Raw genomic sequence first — 25,338 nt, 5'->3', positions numbered from 1 at the left:
TTATGTGTTAAACAACTTAGAACATGGCACCTTTTGTTTGAACACACCCATTTTTTCAAGTGATCAAAAATATTGCAACATTTAATTGTTACATGTGATTGCTACCAAGGTGTGCCCTGTTAAATCAATTGTTTAAAGAATTAATTGCTTTGAATGTCTACTCTTGGCTTTTGTTGGATGTGGTCTCACATTAAAGGTGGAAAAAAATCTGACATGATTTATCTTGATTGATCTGAATATCTAAGCCTAGCTTGAGCCCAAGATTTTGCCTGTGAAGGATGCATTTGTTGTTAAAAAGGATACACCAACATGACGGCCAGAGATCTGTCTATGGGAGAAAAGCAAGCCATTTTGAAGCTGAAAAAAGAAGGAAAATCAATCAGAGGCATTGAACAAGCATTGGGCATAGCCAATACAACAATTTGGAATGTCCTGAAAAAGAAAGAAACTGGTATAATGAGCAACAGACACCGAATGGGTCGACGAAAGGAAAACAACCTCCTCAGGGCAGGGCTGAAGGTGTTACCAATATGGCATTCAAAATGGGAAACATAGAATAAAATAGACATTTGTGTACACAGTAAATAAAAATATTATACACATATATTTTGACTCTATGTGAATATATATGTTATAATAGCTTCAAACTAGCAGTAGTAGTGAAAGCTTCTGCTGAGTACTGCTCCACAAGCATTTGTTTACAGTGAGCGTGAGGCAAGAGGGCAAGCACAGGAGAGCGCAGGGAGGTCAGACATGACAGCTGTTCTTCCAGGCTCCCACAGGTGCCTGGTGTTGGTGTAGTTTGAAAGCTAATGAAGAGCTCTTTAACAGTAATAACTTGGCACATGTCAAATGCAGATGATTTTGTTAATGGTGCAAGCGCTCCATGAAAGAACTCTGGTGTAGTTACAGTATCAATTCCAGATATTTATCACCAATCACAGCCTTCAGATTAGTCTGTCACAAACAGCTTGCAAAACTATTTCTCTACCAGAGAGGATGAAATTCCAATATTTTACATCCTGTAGATTTAATCTGACATGATTTTTACACCAAGTGTTAGATCCCGACCTTCTAAAGTTGGGAAAACTCTCTCAAGTCTTCAGTCTAACACATCTTGGTGTATTTTGCTTTTTGTTTGCATGGACATTCATTTATTCACTTTTTAAAAAATTAAATGAATAAATTAATATCACCAGTTTAATGTCACAGATGTTTATAGTGCTGGGAGAAGTACACACTAATAGGTGCATCTTCTGTAAGGTTCTCAGGACCACCAGAGAGTTGTTACTTTTGCACATACAGTATTTCTAAAACATTTTTCAGTATATAATATAAATATATAACAGAGTAAAAATAAAACATGTTCTCTGCTCTGCTGCTTAATGTTCAAACACTGTGAAACAAAGAAATATGGTGGTCAAATAAAAATACATCAATCAGCCATAACATTATAACCACCTGGATAATATTGTGTAGGACTCCTTTGTGCCATAAAATAGATTTTACAAAAGCTGTTGCTTGGAAGCCATGTCAGCGCATTGAACTCTTTGTCATGTTCCTCAAACCATTCCTGATCAATTTTTGCACTGTGGCAGGGCGCATTATCCAGCTGAAAGAGGCCACTGCCATTAGAGAACACCGCTGCCATGAAGGTGTTGTACTTGGTCTGCAATAATGTTTAGGTAGGTGGTACATGTCAAAGTAACAGCCACATGAATGCCAGGACCCACGGTTTCCCAGCAGAACATTGCCCAAAGCATCACACTTCCTCCGCTGGCTTGCCTTCTTCCCATAGTGCATCCTGTTGTCATCTTCTTCAGGTAAGGACGCACACGCACCCAACCATTCACATGATGTAAAAGAAAACGTGATTCATCAGACCAGGCCACTTTCTTCCATTGCTCCATGGTCCAGTTCTGATGCTCACGTGCCCATTGTAGGTGCTTTCGGTGGTGGACAGGGATCAGCATGGGCAGCTATGCAGCCCCATACGCAGAAAGCTGTGATGCACTGTGTGTTCTGACACCTTTCTATTATAGCCAACATAAACTTTTTCAGCAATTTGTGCTACAGTAGCTCTTCTGTGGGATCGGACCAGACGGGCTAGCCTTCACTCCCGATGTGCATCAATAAGCCTTGAGCGCCCATGACCCTGTCACCGGTTCACTGGTTGTCCTTCCTTGGGCCAGTTTTGGTAGGTACTAACCAGTGCACACAGGGAAACCCCACAAGACCTGCTGTTTTGGAGATGCTCTGACCCAGTCGTCTAGCCATCACAATTTGGCCCTTGTCAAAGTCACTCAGATCCTTATGCTTGCCCGTTTTTCCAGATTCAAATACATCAACTTCGGAAACTGACTATTCACCTGCTGCCTAATATATCCCACTCGTTGATAGGTGCTACTGTAACAAAATAAACAATATTACTGTATTCACATCACAGGTCAGTGGTTTTAATGTTATGGCTGATCGGTGTATAGGTTTTGTAACTTTTTTCACTGCCATCTTCTGGTTCGCCTTTGAATTCGAGTTCAGGTGATTAGATGATGAGACAATTTACTGTCTTGGTTATACCCACAGGGGGCACTCACTTTCTTTGAAATATCATCAACAGTTTTCAGTTGACTAATAAAAGACCATAGATGGCTTGTTTCAAATTCAAAGAGACTTGTTTACTTCCGCCACGTGTTCTTTTGGATTACCTTATGAAACATTACCTGCAGGAACACCAGCTGATATATGTTAATCAAATGTTATGCATTTCTATGCAAAATAGTAGACTGTTGTTTTATCTGCTGTATTGCATCATTTATTTGCACTCTGCTTAATGTGAATCCTCTTTTACAATATTTGAACAAGTGACTGCTTCAGTGGCACACACCTATACCAAACATCATCACATTTACAAGAAAAGTCAACAGTATACAGTATAGCATATATTGCATCTATACAGCTAAATGTTTACTCATTTAAGAATATTATCATTTAAAAAAAGGCTTTTTCAAAATATTATACTTTGTGCACAGACCACAGTATTCTCTTTCTCATTTAAACCACCTTGACCTGACCAATTTTCATATAAGGTCAGAAATTTGTTTAGTCAGGGAGATGGAAACCATGAGCGAGTCCTCATAGGCCTGATTTGTAAAACGTCAATTTGTGATATAATCTATATGAGTATACACTCTTACAGAACAAGAGGGGTCTACTAATGATATAAGTCATGTTGTGTATAACAAACAACACACACAGAATCAGTAAATCAACCAAATATACCAGTGTTATAGTATGGTTATCTTTGTGTTCACAAAGTAAGTAAAAAGATTTGAACATTTGTCTGGTTAAGTGAAGTTTTTAGAAACACTGTTGAGACATTTAGTCCTGTTAAATAAAATAAAAAGGGGGTGGTGGTGGTTTGAACTTTGGCCTGCTCCCTGGGTCTGGACATGGAACATTAATTTTCATACAATACCAGCCAGTCAGTCTCATTCAAAGCAGACTGACCACTATAGCATAACATTTTCCATTCATTTAATTGATGTAGGTGACTAGTCTCAAATGTCATTCATGCCCTCGGTCATCTTTGTACTTGTCCTGTCTCAATTCTATGTCAATCTACAAAATGGAAAAAATGCAAATGTTTAAGAACTAAATCACATTAGACCAAATGCTCATCAATACCTACATATTTATCTTATTATCATATTATACATTATTATACAACAGTACTTGGTTGGATAGAAAATAAAATATATAATTTGTGCTGTGTGGAATGCATATATGAAGTACATACATAAATGTACTTGCAGTTTTACCAAATGTGTGTGTGTATATATATATATATATATATATATATATATATATATATATATATATATATATATACATACACAGTAGTCCCTGCTGAAAAACAAAACAGAAACAAAAAAAGCAAAACAAAACAATAGAAACCATTGCAGAAATTCTAATGGTTTCCACTACAAATACCATTACAAACCACCAGCTAACCATTAAAACCATCACCATTACTGGTTTTTAATGGTATCCACTAGACATAACATCCCACCAATAAATAGAAGGCAACAAATTACCAGTAGAGACCCACAGGGACCGTTACAGCTTACATTAACACCAATCCAATTCCCATTATAACCATTAAACCCATTACAAAAAAATTCTATGAGGGTTTCTATTAGTTTTTTTTTCTTGATTGATCACAACGTGCCATGACATAAAATCATGAATGATTTTTCATTAAGTTGATATGTTCTCATATTCAAACTGATTCAAATCAGTCATACCTCAGCCATGGCAAAATGTGCATAATGCACAAGGCAATAGAACAAAGAGACAATGTATATGTATAAAAAGGGTCATTAACAGCATACCTAACACTGACACACGGTTGTTGTTGTTGTTGTTTTCTTCATTAAAGATGCATTCACAATAAAGTGATTAAAGTGTGTGTGTGTGTGTGAAACCCTCACAGCTCTTGTGTGTCACTTTGGGATGTTAGGCTCTTCCCATAATGCCCAGTGAAGTTCCGTTCAGTTCAGCGCGACTGTCAGTTTGAACTTCCTTCCTGCCTTTTGCACATTAAACATACCGAGGCGAGTACTCGACTACTCGAGTGCCCAAAAAACCCTCACACGAACTCGCTTTACAAGTCACACTGCACACACTCTGCATTACACCTCGAGTGTGTTTTGGTTTGTTTTTTTGTTTTTGTTTTTTTAACCCCAATGTACAGCTCCTGCCTCGGTCTAGCTGTTTTCTCCTATTTATTTTGAACTTTGGCGACGGTTTTTGATTGGACAGGGACCGGCAAGAAAGACAGCGATTAGCAACAAAACGAGTAACACTTACCCAAAACGAGGTAAGCACACGACTTGTGTTCGACTTTTAACAAACGACACTTTCCTCAAACCAGAAAGGAGCAGAAAAAGTGCGTTTTCATTTATAAAAAAAAAACAATTTACTTGAATGCTGTTTATGGTCTGCTTATGTAATAATAGAGGCTTTATGAGAGTGTTAGAGTCTGAATGCAAAGTACTGGTAGTAAACATTGTTTTACTACAGCAACGTCTGTAAAAATCACACCAGCTTTACTAGAGCTTTCATATCAACATTTTTTAACATGAATCAGTCTTACTGGCGGTTTAACTGCACTGTAATCATGTGAATCATTTTAAAAGTCTAAAAAACAAAACAAAACAGATAAAGATGTAAAGGTTTTTAAAGGATAATCGCTTTGCTTGGCTTTTACATCCATCACCAGTTCATTCATGGGGATGATATTTTCAGCCATCTGATAGTCACCACGTGTTTATCAACTCTCTTTGGATTCTTCTATAATCTACTCGATACCATCAGGATACCAAACCTAATCTGTACCTATTGAGAACTGTTAGAACATCATTCTGGTAGACACATACATCATTTTTCCAGCAGCTTTTTCTTTTTAAATGAGTGTACAAGATAATTTTTTTGTGTGTGTGAAGACAGAGTAGCAACAGTAAACTAAACCGAGTGCAAACATACTGTAAACAAACTAAACAAACTGTAACCAAACTTTACAAACTAAACAAACGCTGTTTCTGTAGACAGAACAGGCATTGAGGGGATGTGAAAATAAAGCGGTAAGGTGATGAATTAATGCAGGTACAGTCAAGCAGGAGATCACTTTCGCACCTGGACTTCAGACAGCTGGTTTATTTTGTTTTTTCTTTTATTTAGTTGTTTATTTATTTCTTGCTTTACCTTACGAATAAAATATTTTTGCAGTAAAACGTTCAACGGAAGAAGAATATTTTCATGACTGATGGATAATGCCATTTTTTTATTGGGAAGTGTGTTGTCATGTGGAATAGTTTAGAGAAAAACACCTGTAGAGAGGACATCATATGATTTAAGTGTGTTGGACCACCACATGTTTTTTTTTGTTTGTTTGTTTTTTTTTATAATGTAAATGGAACAATGATAATGTGTAAATGGTCATCACTAATGGGTTCCTCTCGGTCCATTTCTCTTTAACGCTAAACCTCCAACGTTTAGCATCAGTGAAGCAGAAGCCTCACATTTTCTTTTAGTGGTTTAGGACATTTCCTCTGACGTGGTGTTAAGGACAGTGAATGCAATTTAGTATTCTCAAACGAAACAATAGTCAAATTAGTACCTTTAGTTTTATAATGTTTGCTTGGTACCCAGTGACTTTCAAATGTGACGACCTCCCTTAATGAAAAAAAAAAAGTAATGTATTTGGGACATTAAATGAAATACTTCATCATCCTCCATTACATCAACAACAGAGTTCTACTATTTAGCTGTTTTTATATTTAGCGCCAGAATAATTGCTGTAAAGGACAACGTTTAAGAGATTCATTTGTCTTCCAATGTGTTTTGAGGTGGATCTACCAAATTATTATGCTGTTTTGGAGTTGATACACAGGTATGTTGTATGTTGTCATTTTATGCAAGCTTTTAACAGTTATTAACTGTAATAACTATGTAGTTTACCAGAATAGAATTTATATTAAGCATAATAATAGCATCATGTGTACCCAACGTGTTTACTAATTAAGGGAAAGGAAATACGTAACCTCTGGTCCATAGACACTCTTCTTAGTGCAGTATGGTTTCTGCTGCCAATTTCTGGTATTACTTTATACCGCAAATCGTTAACAACCTTGTTTTTCTTTTCAGCAGCTTGCACATATACATGTATCAGCAGTGCATACAAAAAGTGAATGAAGCACGAGGGCTGGGATTATTTTGTATTGCTCTACAAGTCCACCTTCTTTAACCCTGACTGCATGATGGTTGGCTCCAGAGGCCAGTGGGGTATAGATGACTAGGCCTAAATGGGAGGGCTTATGGACAAAGCCAGCCTTCTATTATGGCTGCTTATGCCCTGAACTGCCTACTAATGATGAACCCTAATAACCTGACTGATAAGAGCAGCCCTCGGACTGCAAGGCCTGTGCTTCCAGTGCCGGACCGATCCACCTACAGCCCACTGCTGGGAAGGAATAATGGTTCCTACAGCCCTGGTAGCTTGAGTCCTGTCTCTTCTAGCACATCTTTTGTCTTTGCCTCTGGTGTGACCAGCACCAACAACTCCAAGACACGCTCACCATGTCGCTCACCAGACCTGCTGGGAGTGAATGTGGGCACCCGAGTGCGCAGGCTGAGTGGGACAGACCCAGAGGAGGAGCAGGAGGAGGAAGAGCGGCGTGTTGCTCAGCAGCTCCAGCGCAGCAGGGAGCTCCAGAATGTAGAGGTGAACAAGAAAGTGGACCTGTTCGAGGCACATATTTCTGCTCAGGCCCAGAACAGGGAGCTTCAGCGCAGCCCTCGGCTTTCCAGGAGACAGGGCCCGAATCCTGCCCCTGTACCTCAGCCAGACAAGCTCAGCTATGTCTCTGACTTAAGCTTTACAGATGTCTGGGGCATTCCCCAGGAGCTGCAGAATGGGAAGAACTCTCAAGGGCTGGAGAGATGTGGAGAAAAAAACAATACAGTTAATACAAATAAGGAAGAGGATAGCCTGCAGGGAAACAAATCAATTGACAGGTTGATCTACAGTGTTTCCACATCACAAGGGGCTGGCAATGATTTGACTGCCTCTAAGCAGTCAGAGACGACTAAGCACAGAGCTCAGCCAACAGAAGCTCAGTTTCAGGCAGACGCTGAGGAAAGGGGTGCCATCCCTGCCGTCATAGTGACAGACCATGGAATAGACGCTGGGGGAGAGGGTCAGGAAGCCCAGGTCAGCTCACAGCCCTCCCAAGCGCTGCGAAAGCTCTCCTCTTCATCTGCTTCTTCCACTGGTTTCTCCTCCTATGAAGAGTCAGAGGAAGATCTTTCCAGTGACCCAGAACGCACACCAGCCTTCCTCCAGACGCAGCAGAAAGCAGTGAGTCCAAATTTTATACCTTGTCCTTTCTCAGCACATTTCTTTGTTTTTCTTCAGGGTCTTTGTTTAATATCTATTGGTCTACATTGTATACATGAGCCATGCTCCATTTCACTTGTACTGTTGCTGACCTGGGTCTATTGCAGTCATTAGGGCCCTGTCTATAAAATGCCATTCGCCAAATACTGCAGAGATTTGCAGTCTCATTATTGTTGTGTCAGTGAAATGTGATGTAGAAAAGAGGTGTCAGTGCATGTCTTGGCTTGGTTACTGAGAGAATCAATGGCTCACACATAGGAAATCTTGCAGCAGGACCATCAGTGGATGTTTGATCCTTGTAAACATTGAAATCGGACAGATATCCTTTAAAACGCATGAAAGGGTCATAATATGCCATAATTGAGTGCTCTTGACATTTCCCATATTCAAGATATATACAGTAATTTTTCCACTTTGGTTAGGTATATGAAGTCCTGCTTGAAATGTACAGAACAATGTGTAACTTCAACATTTATACCTTTACATAAGATGACCTGTGTGCTCGGTGTGCCCTGATCCTCTGAATAATCATATCCCCTGGTAGTAATTTTTATCAGTGGTTGTGAAACGTGAGAATGGAACGTTTTTTGGAGGAAAAAAAAACAGATTACAATTGTTTTAATTAATTGTGGCGTTTCCACGGACACACAATTTTCCATAACCTCACAATTAAAATGACATTCCACAATAAGAGGTTCTGAGCTAGCGATTTTGCTTACATGGCCATTCTGCCTAAAATGATTTCTGCCATGCAAAACAGCCCATGCGTTTATTTGTCTCTAATTATATGACCATTATCAATGAGGTTTCGTTGTTCATGTGTGGCTTTGGAAACTTAACAGCAGTTATCAGCAGTTTTGGTCAAATTAGTTACCCACACACACCAAAAAAAAAACGTTTCCATTGGGCCTGGCTTGACATTAGTACTAGGGTTATGTTGTGGATTGCTGTGACATACATATATCTTGGTATTGACACTTGTTAATTAAGAGTTATTTTTTCCTAGTATAGTTTTTTATGTATGAACAGTTCACTCTTATCTTATCTACAATGTACATAGTGAAGCATTTAACCTCTTGAACTCCCAGGAGTCAGCGGTGGCTGCAGACTTACATCACTCCCCTATTTACTGAATAAAATTAAGATGAATAATTAAAAATTAATAAATAACAATTTAAGATGAATAATTAAAATTTTGAAAATTAAACTGGAGCTATAAGGGCTTAAATGGCCATTAAATATTCTAAATGAATTTCACTTAACTTCCATAGAAAGCGTAATGAGTCAGCTTTTGCCTTCAGGGAGGAGTTGCGTGATTTAAATGCACCCTTTACTTCCTCTTTCGAAGCTGGTCGCAGGTATGCTTTAATGTAATCTATATACTCTTCCTCATCACTGTGATAATTAGAGAGAGAGGGTGAGAGAGAAAGAGAGAGAGAGAGAGAGAGAGAGAGAGTGAAAGAGATACTGCTGTTGACGTTGCATATTCCCCTAAATATATTTAGTTTGCTTTTCTTTTCTGTGGAATGCACCTGGACAGGTTTCTCCATACAGTATGTCTACCAAATTTCTGCGTTACAAGAATCTCATACACCTAGCAGAATAGGATTCATGTGCATTCGCTTTATGAGAACAGGTATTGAACATGTGACTCTGCTCGCTGTGGGCATTTTTCTCTGAACGATGGAGTTTCTGCAGCTTGTGCGTTGAACCAGGGCAGAGCACAGTTCCAGTGTTTACCCTAGATGCTTAGAGTAATTGTGTCTTCTTTTCCTGTGGCAAACAGATGAGGAAAGTGGTGTGCGTTAGGGTGTTGTCTGGCACAAGTGTAAGTGTAGACGTGTAGAAGCATTTGCAGAGAGGTGCAACAAGCTTGTGAATACTTGTTATAACTAGTGTCAACTGTAAACCAAGAAAATACACTGAGGGCCACTCAGTCAGCACATCTGTTTTTTTTTTCTTTGTTTTAAAAAAAACCTTGTTTGTAAGTTGTATTCTTTGTATTCATAGTAGCTTATAAAGGCTAAAAATACTTATCCCATTCTTAGTGTTTCAGACATGATATAGTAGTGCATATTGCACAGTGATTCAAATATTACATGAGTGTTCTAAAAACAATGAAATTTGAGCCTATATATTGGTCTTCTTATACATTATTCATGATTTGCAGCAATTTCTGGTTGAAGGTCTCACTTGGAATTAATAGATCATTGTTTGTATCTAAACATGAATAGACTTCGTGACTAAGCTTTAAAACTGTAGTGGTTGTTTTCAGTGTTTTTTTTGTTTTGTTTTGTTTTTGTTTCATAGTGCAAGGCATGTACTCTTTCCTGTCTTAGTCTCTGTGCAAGTTTGCACACTGTATGAAGCGCATGCCTAGGCCTGTCTGCTTTACTGAGATGGGGCCCATGGTGAGTGGGAGGTTACAGGCGTCGTGTGTACTCTGAATATTTCCTCACTATGAGTGCATAGAATGAATGTTCATGCTGCCAATGAGAAAAGCTCGTAAATATGGCTACTATGTGCAATCAAGGCCAGCCCCTAATGAGGGTGGGCGATTCTTTTCTCCTCCCAGCTAGGCAAGATCTTCTTAAAGCATTTGTTTGTATATGGTTTAGCTCAAGAAGAGCTTTGATGTACTTGCAGCATTTGTTTATTTATTTATTTTGCAAACTAAAAAAAATCAAGCTAGCATGTGTGTTGTAGAAAGCACTGGAGAGGCTGCAGATTTGTGCAGGCCTGCACTGTTATGTTGTAAACAAGTTGAATTCATCAGATCCTTTTTTGAAAATGAAAACTGGAGACATTTAATGATTTGAACTTTTGCTCAAGAGTTTTCAGTAAAAGTAAAAGTTTAGAAAAAGTTCTTATCTAGTCAATACCGTCACCCGCCTCATAAAAATGGCTACAGCTTGTTTTTGTTGGAGGATCTGAAAACTATGAGCAATGGAAAATGTAACACCCCTGTGGTTGACGGTTGCCTGGCGACCAGCTGACGTCAAGGCATGCCTGCTTCAAACAGCTGGCCTTCTTTGCTACAGCAGCTCTGCTGGAGTGAGCTGTTTCATATGCAACAGACAGGAAGTTCATCTGCCTTTTTTTCTCAAGGTTTTTTTTTTTTTTTTTTTTTTTTTTTTGCGAGCGGTGCACCCCATTGCACTACAGAGGATATCCACAGAGGGAAAGTACCCTTGCACTGCTAATGAGACTTGGTTACTCGCGAGAAGACGATGCCATGTGCATTTCTCAGACACGCTCAGACCATTGGGGAGTTTCTACTCACTAGGAAGCCACGTGTGGTGCATATTTATACCCTTTTCTGTGTTTGTGTCTGAGGACATTTGGGTTTCCCTCAGTCCTTAAAGAGGCCTTTCACTTAAAAAAGTGTTTAATGTGGCTATGCAGTGCACGAATAGTTACTACCATGACCTGAACACTACTCATTTTATTTATGTGTTGGTAGTATTTTAAATGATGATCATATTATCATTATTGGCTAGAGTAAGAGAAAACACAATTATCTTAGGAAGATGATCTGTTTGGCTGTTTCTGAAAACAAAAGTGTTAAAGAAGTTGGTTTAGTCTTAGAAATGGGTGGTGAGATGCTGCTTTTGATGACCCTGAGCTTTACATCACTGCTCTTATTGAAGTGGTGTGTTTTATACCCAGACTGTAGCGCTCAGGCTGCTATTCTCACCATCCATAAAGCTTTCCTAGACCACCCAACATCTCATAACAGCTTATATACAGTATGAATAGACTTTCCTCAAGGACGTCATACTTAACCACCTTGTGCAACATTTCTTGTGCTCAAATCATAAAAAGCATATCATGACAAATGTGGAAAAAGCCAGAACATGAAACAAAAACAATGAGTTGTTTTTAATCTGTCCTCTCTAACTTGTTGATTCTGATTTTTCTGAACTGTAACCAACTCAAAACCTAAAGTAAATCTTATAAAATATTATTAGACGGTTATTATTGTCAACTGTCTCTTGATTTCGGAAAGACTTCCCTGCTTTGAAACAGTTATCCTGCTTACTCAGAGACATTAGAAAGAAAATAGAAAGTTTGCCAGAAACTTCTGCAGGACGTCTGGTTTAGGAGGTAAATAAAGTTATGTTCTGCAAGTTGGTGTTTGTTGTTATAATTTGTGGATTAAAAAATGACTTGTTTTCCCAACAGCCCTATTTTTTCAGTGTATTCTAGGGCGTAGTGGTAGGGTTCATGTAAAAAAATAAAAAACATTTCTGGTCTAGGCTACTTCTGGTTAAAATATGAATATGGATACAGATATGAATATTTTGTGCAGATACAAGCAGAGGCACTGCGGAACACTCAGTACATGATAATAACCCCCGTCCCAGATATTTCTGTTGTAACAAGGTCTTTTAGATGATGATGCTGATTATGATGATGATTCTTAGTATTACATTTTAGTAGTATTACTAGTGTTATGCATGTTTTATACATTTAAAGTAATTTGGAGGCCTTATATTTTATTTTAGCCTTATGTTTCAGAATGTTTTTTTCATCTCCTGGTCATTATGTATGACCTTTCGATGTGATAGCTGACCTTTTGAGTTAATGCTGATGTATTATCTGTCACAATGAAAGGCCAACCATTTGTTGAGGACATTGCTTTAGGTCAGATTCAGAAACAGCTCACTAATTGCTCGTGGTGAGTTTCCTATCTGAACAAGGATGTCTGCGTTTTTTGTACACATTTGGGTGCAGATGTGGAAAGTATTGTCACCAAGTGCTGGTGCTTTCCTGTCTTCACTTGAGAGGTTCCTCTCGACGGGTTAAAAGCCACTTCCTTCTTCAGCAGCTCTCAGTGGAAACTTAACAACGCCAAAGAGGTTGAGGGGATGCTGCAAAAAAGCGTCATCCATTTCCTTATGCTCAATATAGCTTGCCTGGCTTTTATCAGAACAATGGCATGACCAAGGGTTACCAAGTGCTCTCCTTACGATACGGCATTACCACTTCCTCTATCCAATTTTACGGACCTGAAGGCTATTGATAGCAAGCTCATACAATGAGTGTGGGAGGAGAGCTGAAGTCAAAGCAAGTAGCTTAGACCATCACATACAGATGGAATACTTTGCTTTCCTGGTATTCCTGAAAATCAAACAGCTCGAAGGCAAGAAGGGCAAACTTTTATTGCTGTTTCTGTTGTGTTCACTGCTCAGTACTGAGAAATGACTAGGAATCAGCAATAAAGGACTGTGATCCTAAGCAAAATGAAAAGACTTATTGGTGCTGCATGCAAATATCTACACTAACCTTATGCCAGTGCTTTCCCCTGCACCTTAAGAGTTTCAAGATGGTTTCAAAATTATGCTTGCTTATATGAATAGAAAAGAGGTCATTCACCTGAAACTCTCCTTCTGACCTGATACTCATTGCATATGAATGCACCTCTTTTATGACATTTTATTAGTGGTCAACATTAACAGCAGGAACTCTATTTATTGAATGCAAAGTTATGTTATTTTATGTTTGTTTGTTTGTTTGTTTGTTTGAGCTCTAATAAAAAAAAAACCTACAGTCTTAACCATGCAATTTAATAATCACTCTTGATTACTTTTGATAGCGAAATTAAAATAACAATAGATGTACACTGTTCTTGGTTCTAGGCACTACAGCCATGCAAATATAGTCCTGTATGCAAATAGGGGATTTTTCGCAATTATAAACTACTTTGAATGTAAGCTCGTCTTTTTAGTGCGACAAACATCAACAACAATAAATTTATATTTTTGCATGAGGCTGCAGAAAATCAGTATCTTCTATTTTATCTCCATTTATTATTTCCATTCATTCGGATTTGTTGATAAAAATCCAAAGGTAAATAATGAATAATAAAGAATAATAATTAATATTTTACTCCTACCTTTACCTTTCTCTACCAAATTCTGTTTTTGGGATGTGTTCCTAAAAGCTCCTAAATGTGTTTAAATTGTGTTTGAAAACCCTTTAAACATTCTCTTGGTTATTCAAAGTGGATGGCTTCCAGTCATCTGTCTCCAGCAATTTTAGGCAAAAAAAACCCCTCAATATCACTTTGACACAAATGATCAAGATGACTCATATAAGTCTGAAAATAATAGTTCATCTCCTGTTCACACTGTCTGACAGAGAATGGAAGCCTAGTTCCTCTGGTCCAGTTGGACTAGAAATTTTTTTTGCTCATTTTCATCAAGATAAAATGAAGTGAACTTTGGGATTTCCTTTTTGCTGGTGGTGGGTGGTACCTATGCAGAGGTACTGTTTGGTTGGATACTGTTTTCTCTCTTGCTAAGTCTTATAGCCTCAAGTGACCTCGTTTTGATTTTGAAGGACCCTGAGATTTGCCTAGCTTAGCCCTTCGGCTTGAGTCTAAAGGCTTTCCATATGGCCCTGGTGCTAGTGCATACCACATTGGCACATTTGCATTGCCTGAATGTTTTTTTTAATGCTGTTGTGCAAAGAAACAAATGACAGGCCTCTTTGCCCTGCCTTCCTTTCCCTCAAGTTCTGCCAGATAGTGCTCTTCTATGCAGCACACTGGACTTGCACAATCCTGTTGGCACCATGTCGTTTGCCTCACACATCTGGGGTCTCCTTCTTCCTGCAATAAATTTTCTTGCCACATCTGTCATTCTCATCACCAGAGAGATTCAGGTAATAACTAACCTTTTGTTTTACTGCCTGTGGAGTTGGGCTACCTTTTGTTTGCCGTGTGGCCATCTAATCTATTATTATTATTATTATTATTATTATTAATCATCATCATCATCGATATGTGACTACTGAGTTTGTTTTAAGTCCTGCTTATTTGCAAGCAAATGGCCCACAGATGAATCAGAATCATAATTGTTTATTAGCCAAGTATCACAAGGAAATTCCTCTAGCAAATGCTCTCAAGAATGTAAGCTCTAAGGGAGAATAATTACTGAGCATAGTAGTGGTGTCTCTTATAAATGAATCTGAATAAAATTCCCAATTAAAATGAACCTATAGCATCACCACCATAAACTGTTAAATTAACCTAATATGCAAGTCTGCTGTGTCTGCTGTTATTTCTCACCATTGATGTGTGCCACTTGTTGATTTTGTCTCTCACAAGCTCCACATATTTCCCTTAAACCATGAGCATAATATGGTTTAAAGGTGAGCGAAAGTATCCTGTGCAATGCGGATTCTCTAGCAAACACTGTCCGTTCTGACTTATTTTTAGAACTCAAATAGAGTGAAACCATAAAAGAATGATGGACAGACTCAAATAGAATGATACCATCCTTTTAAGGAGAGCTCCATCAGAGCGGACTGGAATAACATGGTATAATCTAGCAGCTTGAGAGAACTGTTTTAGAGAAACTTTACTGTGGGTGTGTTTTTCCAATGAATCATTCCAGTGCAATACAGTTGCTGGTTTTCTGTGGTTTTCTTGACATGTAAAAGAGGTTGTACACTCTATATGACTTGCTGTAATTAGGGCTATTAACAAGGGTATGAGTGACTTGTCAACATACAGTATGTACCTGTGTGTTCCCTGTTGCTCTGTACTGTAGCAGGCTTCACGAAATGTTGGGGGGGGGGGGGGATTCTGTGTACATAATCATTCATGGTGTATTGTAACTGATTCTGATAACAATATATAATCATATGATTGCTTGTTTGTTTTCTTGTTCTCACTTGTGTAATATGCAGGTGTGCATGACTTGCAGGTGCTCAGAGTTAAACAGTTAAACATCCTCATTAAAAATGTATCTTTCAGCATAATTATTTTTAGAAGAGTAGTTCTGTATATAGTTTGTGCTATTAAATAGAATGTATTAAGAATATAGTTACACCAACATTACACTGACTTTGTGCATTTTGTCGTAAGGCATCTGTAAGGCTGATGAAGAATAGTCAAAGTGATGAACAAATACATGCAAAACATGTCTCTGGTATTTTTACCTAAAGGTGGTCTGGGGTAACCTCTGCTTTTTGTGTATTTTAATATAGGAAAATGACCCCCTCCCACCTGAAAATCTCAAGAAACCACCCTCAAAGATACTTAAATTACTATAATAATTGACATTAAAGCAATGTTTAGTCAGATGTGCGGTCAACTATTTTTTTTTTTTTTACCACAATGTTTAAATCTCTCACTCTGTCATTGAACAGCATAAATCATGGAAGAAGATCAAGAACATGGTGCAGTGGTCACCTTTTTTAATGTCCTTCAAAAAGAAGTACCCTTGGATTCAGTTGGCTGGCCATGCAGGTAGGTTTTAGTGAATGCATAACATTTTACAGCCTGTTTGCTTTATATTTATAGCCAGATCTGGAATTTATTGGCACCTTTGTTAAAGAGCAGTATAAAAAAAGGTTGTGAAAAATGTCATAGTCATTAATTAGCTTACTTAAAAGAAATCAACCCTTTAACTGAAGTGAATTTATTCTAAGCAAAAAAAAACAACTTCTCATGTCACAATTTCTGGCACCTTCGCATTTAGTACTTTGTTAAACCTCCCTTTGCCAACATAACAGCGCTGGGGTTTCTCCTGTAATGCTTGGAGAGTTTGTAAAATCCGAGGCGGCATTTCCTCGAGACAGAATCTCTCCAGATCCTCCAGGGTCCTAGGTCATCTGTTGTGGACTCTCTACTTCAGCTCACCTCAGAGGTTTTCATTGGGCTGGCTACATCATAAGCTTGATTCTGTGCTCATTGAACCATTTTTGTGTGAATTTTGGACATATGTTTTGGATCATTGGCCTGCTGGAAGATCTCAGCACAGTTGTAGCTTCTTGCCAGATTTTCACTTAAAATCTTTTGGTCCTTCAAGGTTTCCAGGGCGTTTGGAGGAAGCGTAACAGATCTTCCACTATATTTAACAGTCCATTAAGAGATCTTTTTTTTCTGTCTCACCATCCTTCTTTTTTAATGCCAAACACACCTTGAGCATTTTTACTGCCCAAAAAGCTCTTTTTGTGTCATCTGACCACATAACCCAGTTACAGTCAATGTTCCAGTCATGTCACTAGCATCACTAGGCATTTACATTTGTGGTTATTTGAAAGAACAGGCTTTCTTGCAGTCCTTCCAAATAGTTTGTTGGCACGGAGGTGGTGTTTAATTGTAGATTTGCAAATTTCCAACCATGGTCCTTGAGCAAATTTTTTGCCTCTCTCCTCACTGTGTAGTTCCTAATTATTGGCCTTACAGTGGATAGGGACATTTTCAGACATGTACATAGCTATTGCCTGATTTACAAAGGTCAGCACACTTTTTTTTTCATTTGTGTACTTTCTGATTTTCCCCATGTTGATGAGTGACTAAAGTAATTTGACCTCCGTCACCTCATATTTATACCCCACTGAAATAGGAAGTCAGGGATGGCCACTTATTAATTCCTAAATATGCAGGTGAACTTAAAAATCTAAAAAGGAACCTAGTCCAATTACATTTTTTCATAAAGAAATTTCTCAAGGTAGCAATAATTATGACATAGTTTTGTTACAAATATTTTTTTAAATGTATTTTCTTAGAATAAGAACTAAAATTTTGTGATATTTATCTAGTTAATCACAAAGACATTTTTGATCATTTTTGCACCAGTGATTCTAAAGTTTATTGTATTTGGATGTTTCTAAATTTGTTATATAAGTGTAATATGTATAATAAAGTGTCATTGTGATAAAATACTCTTTGAAAGGTGGATTACTCTTTAAAAGGCTTGGGATCTGTGACAATTGCTGTCGTGCGTCTCTGTGCATCTCTCAGGTAATTTCAAGGCAGGTGCATATGGCTGCATCCTGAAGAAGCATTGTGAGTGTGAGCAGCGCTGCCTTATCCGGTTGATGAACGACGTGCTAAAGCCATATGTCCCAGCCTACCATGGTGATGTGGAGAAAGATGGCGAGAAGTACAATCAGATGGAAGATCTGCTGGCTGAGTTTGAGACGCCCTGCGTCATGGATTGCAAGATGGGTGTCAGGTTGGTTTTAAAGATATGCACTAAAGACTGTTTTGGTTGTAGTCTGTTTTGCACTGCCCACTGCTGTTCCACTGTCCTTTGGCATAAGTAAACCCAAGTGTCAAAAACACTTTGAAGGTGTACAAAAGTGGACTGTGATAGGTAATTCCTGGGTGTCCAGTTTTGTAGTTGGACAGTTTTTTAATTATTTCTCCATATCACCAGTGTTAAATCTGTATTTGCTGAGCTGTTATCTGTAAAACAAATAGCAATACACAGTCACAATTCATTGATATGGGAAAGTTTCCATTACACAGGACATATCTGGAAGATGAGTTGACAAAAGCCAGGAAGAAGCCCACCATGAGGGGTGATATGTACCAGAAGATGATTGAAGTGGACGTAGATGCCCCCACACCAGAGGAAAATGAGCAGAAAGCAGTTACCAAACCACGCTACATGCAGTGGAGAGAGACCATCAGCTCTACAGCCACACTGGGCTTCCGCATTGAAGGCATCAAGGTGAGATAAATGAGAATACTTCATCCAAAAATGATTTATAGTAGGATTAAACCATTGCCAGTGAGCATCAGTGTGTGGGAGTGACTCTGACTAACTTTCATTTATTAGAAGCCACACTAGCAATACTATACCAAAATAGTTAGTTATGCACAATATACCAGAGACGATCAAATAGAAAGATTTGCTTAAAAAAAAATATAGAACAATAAATAGTCATAGCTGTCTTTGTGTGTGTGTGTGTGTGTGTGTGTGTGTGTGTGTGAATATATATATATATATATATATAAATATATATATGTATGTATATATATATATATATATATATATATATATATATATATTAACATCCATTAAACAAACAGGTTTCCTATAGAGTCTAATTAGAAACATATTCCATGATTCAACCTTACCAAACATTCAATAGGGTGATCCTTATGTGAAGCCACGACTGCTCAGTATCTCCAGTTTTTTTTACGATTTTGCAAATGCAGAAAGTAACACAAAATCAGGCAAACTCTGCAATATTTGGAGGAGCTTGCCATTTTTTTAAAAATTACCGGAGATTTGTGCCTAGATGCATCATGTGACGTCATCACAATGCGCATTCAGCCGTCTTCCATTCATGTGCGTTGAACATGAGTAGAGCCAAAAGGTCTCATTTACCAACAAACATCACCGCGAAAAACCGTGCAAAACAATTTCGTGCGATTTCGCCAATTCAAGTCGTTTTCTGAAAAAAAAAAACATATATTGAAAAAATCAAGCGTTTTTGGCCACAACAATCACAAAAAAACTCTGCGAAATCCTGTACGGAGTGACGGATATTCCCATCCCTATGAATTAATATTGCCACTGATTTTAGGTACATCCCTCATATTCATTAATCACTTGTTAAATCTGTTTCACAGAAATCAGTTTGTCTACTTGTATGTCGTGCCAAAAAGCAGCTAAGCTAGCTTAATTTCACTGAAGAAGGTAGTAACAACTAGCTAGCAAGACGTATAAATAAACAACACATTTCTGAAACGTACGCAAATAATCGAACAAATTTACAATACTTACAATTTATTGACCAAGTTTACAAATTGAGAAGATAAGCTATACTAGTTGTATAAAACTGGATTAGGCTGCTGACCACTGTTGCAACTCTTCCGAGCAATCCACGAGACTGCAGTTGACTAATTGGCACCGATATATTTAGGTTTGAAATGCTGTCAGTCAACTTCATTACCGTTTCAATGACTGGCAGTTGGTTATGGGGTTCAGCCCCTTTGCAAGCTCTCCCAGTCACAATATAGAGAAGCCGTGCATCCGAGCGAGCCAATCACCATCTGTGATACACTCACTGACTCCCAGTGAAGCATGGAGTCTGGGTGGCCCCACCCAGATGACACATTAAAACCTTGTTGTCCATTGAACGTTAATATTTTCTTCATTATAACAAAGTATACTTAAATAGGATTCCACTACAGTTGTACATCAGTGGAGTATCTATCAGTGGTGTATCACGCTGGCTTCTGTTGGCATTTTCACTCAGGCTGCATTGTTCATCAAAAACAGTTTGCATTAAATGAATGTACAGTGTGATACTACAGTAGAGAGGTATTTGAAATTTTGATGCATTTAAATATTTATAGAATTATAAATTATACGCTTAAAGAATTCCACTGAGAGTGCTGAATAATATATATAGACACATTGGTAAACATTTCATTGCCACATTTTACTGAAATCTTTGGGGAGATTGTGCTTCCTATGTAGTCTTAAAGTAATTGCCTATGGTAATGGGTAATGGAAAACTAAATGCAATGTAAAGTCCTGCCTTCATAAATTCAAACACAGTGCTGGCCTTGTAACTACAATATATAGCCAAAAATATGTGCACCCCTAACTAAAACACCCATATGCGAATCTTCCCCAATCTGTTACCATAATGCTGGAAGCACACAATTGTATAGAATGTCTTTGTATGCTGTAGTGTTCAGTTTCCCTTCACTGGAACTAAGAGGCCCAAACCTGTTCCAGCATGACACAAAGTGCACAAAGTGAGCTTCATGAGGACATGGTGTGTTAAGGTTGGAAGAAGGTAGAATAACTCGAGTGTCCTGCACAGAGCCCTGACCTCAACCACACTGAACACCTTTGGGATGAACTGGAACACAGACTGCACCCCAGACCTAATCACCCAACATCAGTGCCTGATCTCACTAATGCTCTTGTAGCTGACTGAACACAAATTCCAACAACCATGCAAACTCTAGTGGAAAGCCTTCCCAGAAGACTGGAAAGGATGGACTAAATCTGGGATGGGTCAGGTGTTTTGGCCATATAGTGTATGTATAACTACATAATGAACAGGGTTCACCCAAGGACTGTAGCAGCACAGGATTGCCATTTCTGAAGAAGGTTGACTTGGATGAATGTTTCTGTCATCCATAAAGGCTGGTGGTGGCACCTCCAATTGAACACAACATCAGTTAGTGACAGGCAGCACGAGATTCTGTTTCTCGAAATCTAGCCTTTCACACACAGTGGCGGTTGCTATGCAAACCCAAATAAATCCTCATAGCAAAATGTCAAAAGAACAAAATACTGGTCAGAATGCCTTGGTTAATTAAATTAAACTAGGCTGCCGTGGTTGCATTAAGTCAGACGAAGAGAGGATTAGGGGAACCTTATTTGGTCTGCAGCTTTCCAAATGTCTTCATTAAGGAGTTCTCTCAGTGTGGCGTGTGATGAGAAAATGACTGGAGGTTTCTTTGCAGACTTTCCTCGTGTGTAAGGCCATAGAAGGCTGGGGCTTACTTCTCCCTCTTTCTCTTTCTCTGTCTCACTCTCTCACCCTTTCTGTTGTCATGGTCCAGAGATTCCCAGTGATTGCGCATGTTTGAAGAACAAGTTGCTGTTGTAATGTCTCAGGAACTGAACTCACTGTTTATATTATGTCTGTCATTCAGCTTTTAGTGAAATGATGGTTTGATCAAAGTCTAGGAATACAAAGGATTAAACTCTGTATCGATTTAACATACATATAACAAGTGTGTTAAGATTTGAATAAGATTTTGAATCCTGTTTGATTTATAGTAAATTAATTAATTAAAGGTAGTTTTGTTGTTTTATAGTTCATGCGTTTTACTGTAATGTGAAGATTAGATTCTGTGATTAATTTAATGCTTACTGACATTGTTTTAATAAATCAACCTCTAATGCCTGACATTTACTTTCCTACTCGCAGAAGGAAGATGGGACTGTAAACAGAGACTTTAAAAAGACCAAGACTCGGGAACAGCTGACTGAGGCTTTCCAAGATTTTTTAAAAGGAAACAGGAATATCCTGGTGAGAGTGTGTCTGTGTATTTGTGTTAGGGCCTTTTGCCAATGTGAAACTCCTGTGGGCTGGGGACCAAGTAGCTATGAGAAAACCTCAAAACACCCCTTAAACTCCCAAGGGAGGTTTGATCAGGAGGTTGTTAAGGGTTTCCTTTGTACCTTACTCGAAGCTTAAATACACTGCAGAGAATCTGTTTGGGGAAGATCTTCTCCTTTAACATCACAACACTTTCAGTTCCCCAAATTAGACAGAGTGTTTTTGTTATGAATCGTTATATTCCCCATTCGATTGTTTCAATTCTTTTTATTTTCCTTTAGTGTACATTTCACCATTTGCCATCAAGAGGCATGATTGATTATACATTTATTCAGTTCTGTGAGAATTTATATGATTGTACTACATAGTATCTGTCCTGTATGTATATTGTTTTAGAGCTGTCTATATGTATACCTGTATGTTTATATCAAATTGAGTCAATTTTATTCTTGGGCAGACTAAATATATCAGCCGGCTACAGGAAATCAAGGAAACTCTGGAAGTGTCACCTTTTTTCAAGACACATGAGGTAAACAGCACTGCAATTGCTCCTCTCAATGGCTGGTTACTTTATGTCAGTTTGCTGCTAATCATCAGTATAGGGATGTAGCTCATGTTGTCCAGTTTCACAGCTTTGTGCAGTTTTGTAGCAATAATGGCATCATTCTCGACTCAAATTTGATTGGATTTATGCAAAGCTTAAGTTTGGTCCATGACTACATTTCTAGATTGTGCTAGTTATTAGCAGTTTTCTTAGGGTTAAAAAAAATATTTTTTTAGCATTGGGATTAGAGGTGAAGTCAAAATTGGTAGTGGAAATCATACTTTAAACAGGCTTGAAATGTTTCTTCTACTGTCCAGTCAAAGCATTCATCATCTTTTTATGCACATTTGGAAAAGTAAGCAGTGGTCTGACCCATGAGAGTGTTTTGGCAAAGGATGACTTTTGAAATGATTTAAAACCACATATTTTCTGTTCCATGTAGACTTCACACTATCTTAATCTTAATGGAAGTAATGTTCTGCTTGATTTACTACTGTAGAACACTTTTTTATTGCTTTTTATCAATTAGAAAAGTAAGACATAGGCATGTACTTGGAGGGCACAACTGTTTACGATTCTTATCCTTTTCCTACTTCGCCCATGTTTAGGTGATTGGCAGCTCTCTCCTTTTTGTCCATGACAAGCATGAAAGGGCGAAAGTGTGGATGATAGACTTTGGCAAAACCACACCACTGCCTGAAGGCCAGGTCCTGAACCACCGTACCCCATGGTTGGAGGGCAACCGTGAGGACGGCTACCTCTATGGCCTTGACCACCTCCTAGACATTCTTACCAACATGTCAAAGTCGATGTAAAGAAAAGGAGTTTGCTGTGTTTTATAATGTTTTTAATGTGCCTTTATTGACGTCCCTTCACTATTTTGTCTTGTGGGAATTCCCACTGATATCCCAATATTTCTATACTTAATCAATACTTGTCGATCAATACAAAACTTGTACTAGCAAGCTATTATGATTGTGCATAGTCCAAAGGAATCTGATTTCACAGATTTCACATTACAACAAGTACAACTACATTGTTCTAGCAGCCACAAGAAAATCTTTTACACTGCTGTACCCCCATTTCTCTTGTGCTGCAAATGGCCACTTGTATGACTGTAATACTTCCGAGACTTGAGGAGAAGTCAGTGAGCACGTTAAAAACAGATTTGGAACACAGGGCACGTCCTCCTTTTCCTGGAGTTGTCTTTATTCTGCCCTGGATAGATCACTCGCACTACAATACAGGACCTGCCTGGGTTACCACAGAAAGCTACCCCCCATCAACCCCCCCAACACACACACACACACACACACACACTGTTTGCAAAATAGAAGGGCCATATGTGCTGTGTGTATTTGTATGTATGTAAAGATACTGAGGCTGTACATATAGTATATAAATATATATATAGTATATATAGTGTAGAGATTGTACAGTATAATGTTTCAGTAGTGGAGGGCACTTGGAAGATTTTCTGCAGCTTAATACTTAATGCATCCGAATGTACAATTCCACTATTTTCTACCTTTCATTTGAGCTGTTTGTATAATGCTAGTGTTGCAGTATCGATTATTCGTGCCTTCATCTCACTGATGGTACTTTTAGTAGCATTTGCATCAAATTACCTTTGTTTCAGAAATGAGGACAAAGAAGAAACTGATCATATTTTCACATAACACGCTTTAAATGATCTCCAAATTTGGTATGCAGTTGTTTTAGCTTCTCCTAGAATAGCGTCTACAAAGCTAAACTTGTAGGTTTACAATCATATTTCTATTTAAATGGTATAATTTTCTTTTTTTTTTAGTGATGTGTAGTTATATGATATTTATTATGTAGTGCCTAACTGTAATAACTGACAATTGTTGTAGTGTTACATTGTGCCTATAGTAATTTATTCTACACGCCTTTTTTAAAAAAAGATTGTAACAGGCCCAAAATCTCACCAGTAACATTTCTGGATGATGGTGCTGTGTGTAAGTTGATATCGTGCACAGTTATTTCTAAAAAAGAAAAAAAAAATGCTCACAGAAAGCTGGCAAAGCATCATACTGGTAGCTCGTAAGCAAGTAAATAAATATACTGTAAGGAGGAATTCTACTAGTGTTTCTAAAAAATAAATAAATAAGTAAAAATTGGGATAATTTATTTCACTGAGAAGTCAACAAAGTCATGCAGAATGTTTTGAAGCAGGATGGCCCATTCTAGGGATAGGTACTGACTTAATTTATTTATAGTGCTTGTGCAACTGGGGTCAGTACATCTACAAAGCAAAGACAGCTGTTTTGCTTGTTATGAAAACTTCAAGTGAAATTACATGTGATTCTACCCCATTGCAATGCTTCGTCTGTATATTCTGATGTTAACTGATATAGCTCAAGATACCTAGTAAGAGTTAATTGACATTTTAGTACTCTTAGTACTACAGCCTAGTATTTTTCTAATAAGAAACAGAAACTATAAGTCAGGGCTTCTCAAACTTTTTGGGTAAACAAACGCAGACATTATCAGTTTTCAAACTTTCTGCTGTTGTCTTGAGTGTTGTCATGACCAGCGTCTTAAATCAAAAATTCTGACCCTACATGCAGAAGTATTTAGATCTTTCGGTAGGTTTGAATCCACATGAGAGGTTTTTAAGGCAACATGTAATAGGAAAACCAATTAGCGTTAGTACTTGATAAAATGCCCAGTGACCCCATTTTTAAATCAAGCAACCTCATATAGGGTCGTGACCCCTAGTTTGCTAACCCCTGCTCTTAATGAAAGGAGATGTTGACTGCTTTTAACTATAAGCTGTTTTAATAGAAAAACTTACATATTTTGGGGGTCAGAATTTTGTAGTGAAAATGGCATATTGCTGAATAGCATTTTGGACACAGGGTTTTTGAACAATTCTGAACGCTGTTTACTTCTCAACGTGCAAATTATGCAGAAGTATTGGAAAATTGGTAGGATTCCAGTTTAATCCAAAGTGCTTTTTATGTTCTGTTAA

General features: G+C 38.1%; 1 protein-coding gene across 4 annotated transcripts; it reads left to right on the top strand.

Moving 5' to 3' along the window:
• Positions 1–4,418: 4,418 nt before the first annotated feature.
• itpkb (inositol-trisphosphate 3-kinase B) lies at positions 4,419–23,660 on the top strand. Of its 4 annotated transcripts, none has more exons than XM_053647977.1 (9): positions 4,419–4,879; positions 6,408–6,451; positions 6,709–7,918; positions 16,118–16,217; positions 17,718–17,931; positions 18,228–18,432; positions 21,668–21,769; positions 22,257–22,328; positions 22,952–23,660. In XM_053647977.1, the coding sequence occupies exons 3-9, from the start codon at positions 6,899–6,901 to the stop codon at positions 23,156–23,158; spliced, it is 1,920 nt and encodes a 639-aa protein (XP_053503952.1). In that variant the 5' UTR covers positions 4,419–4,879; positions 6,408–6,451; positions 6,709–6,898; the 3' UTR covers positions 23,159–23,660. The 4 variants fall into 4 exon arrangements, with proteins under 4 accessions (XP_053503952.1, XP_053503927.1, XP_053503935.1 ...); XM_053647952.1 differs by having other exon boundaries at positions 6,706–7,918; XM_053647960.1 differs by lacking the exon at positions 6,408–6,451.
• The last annotated feature ends 1,678 nt before the right edge of the window (positions 23,661–25,338 follow it).

Source organism: Ictalurus furcatus, chromosome 2, assembly GCF_023375685.1.
Source record: "Ictalurus furcatus strain D&B chromosome 2, Billie_1.0, whole genome shotgun sequence".
Classification (NCBI taxonomy): domain Eukaryota; kingdom Metazoa; phylum Chordata; class Actinopteri; order Siluriformes; family Ictaluridae; genus Ictalurus; species Ictalurus furcatus.
This window is presented reverse-complemented; position numbering and strand designations above follow the sequence as displayed.

Bases quoted from the DNA above. Each gene is read 5' to 3' on its own strand.
- itpkb (XM_053647960.1), top strand. From the start codon at position 6,899: ATGGCTGCTTATGCCCTGAACTGCCTACTAATGATGAACCCTAATAAC. The intron at 7,919-16,117 runs GTGAGTCCAAAT...GTCATTGAACAG, and splicing joins TCCAGACGCAGCAGAAAGCA to CATAAATCATGGAAGAAGAT. The intron at 22,329-22,951 runs GTAAACAGCACT...GCCCATGTTTAG, and splicing joins CTTTTTTCAAGACACATGAG to GTGATTGGCAGCTCTCTCCT.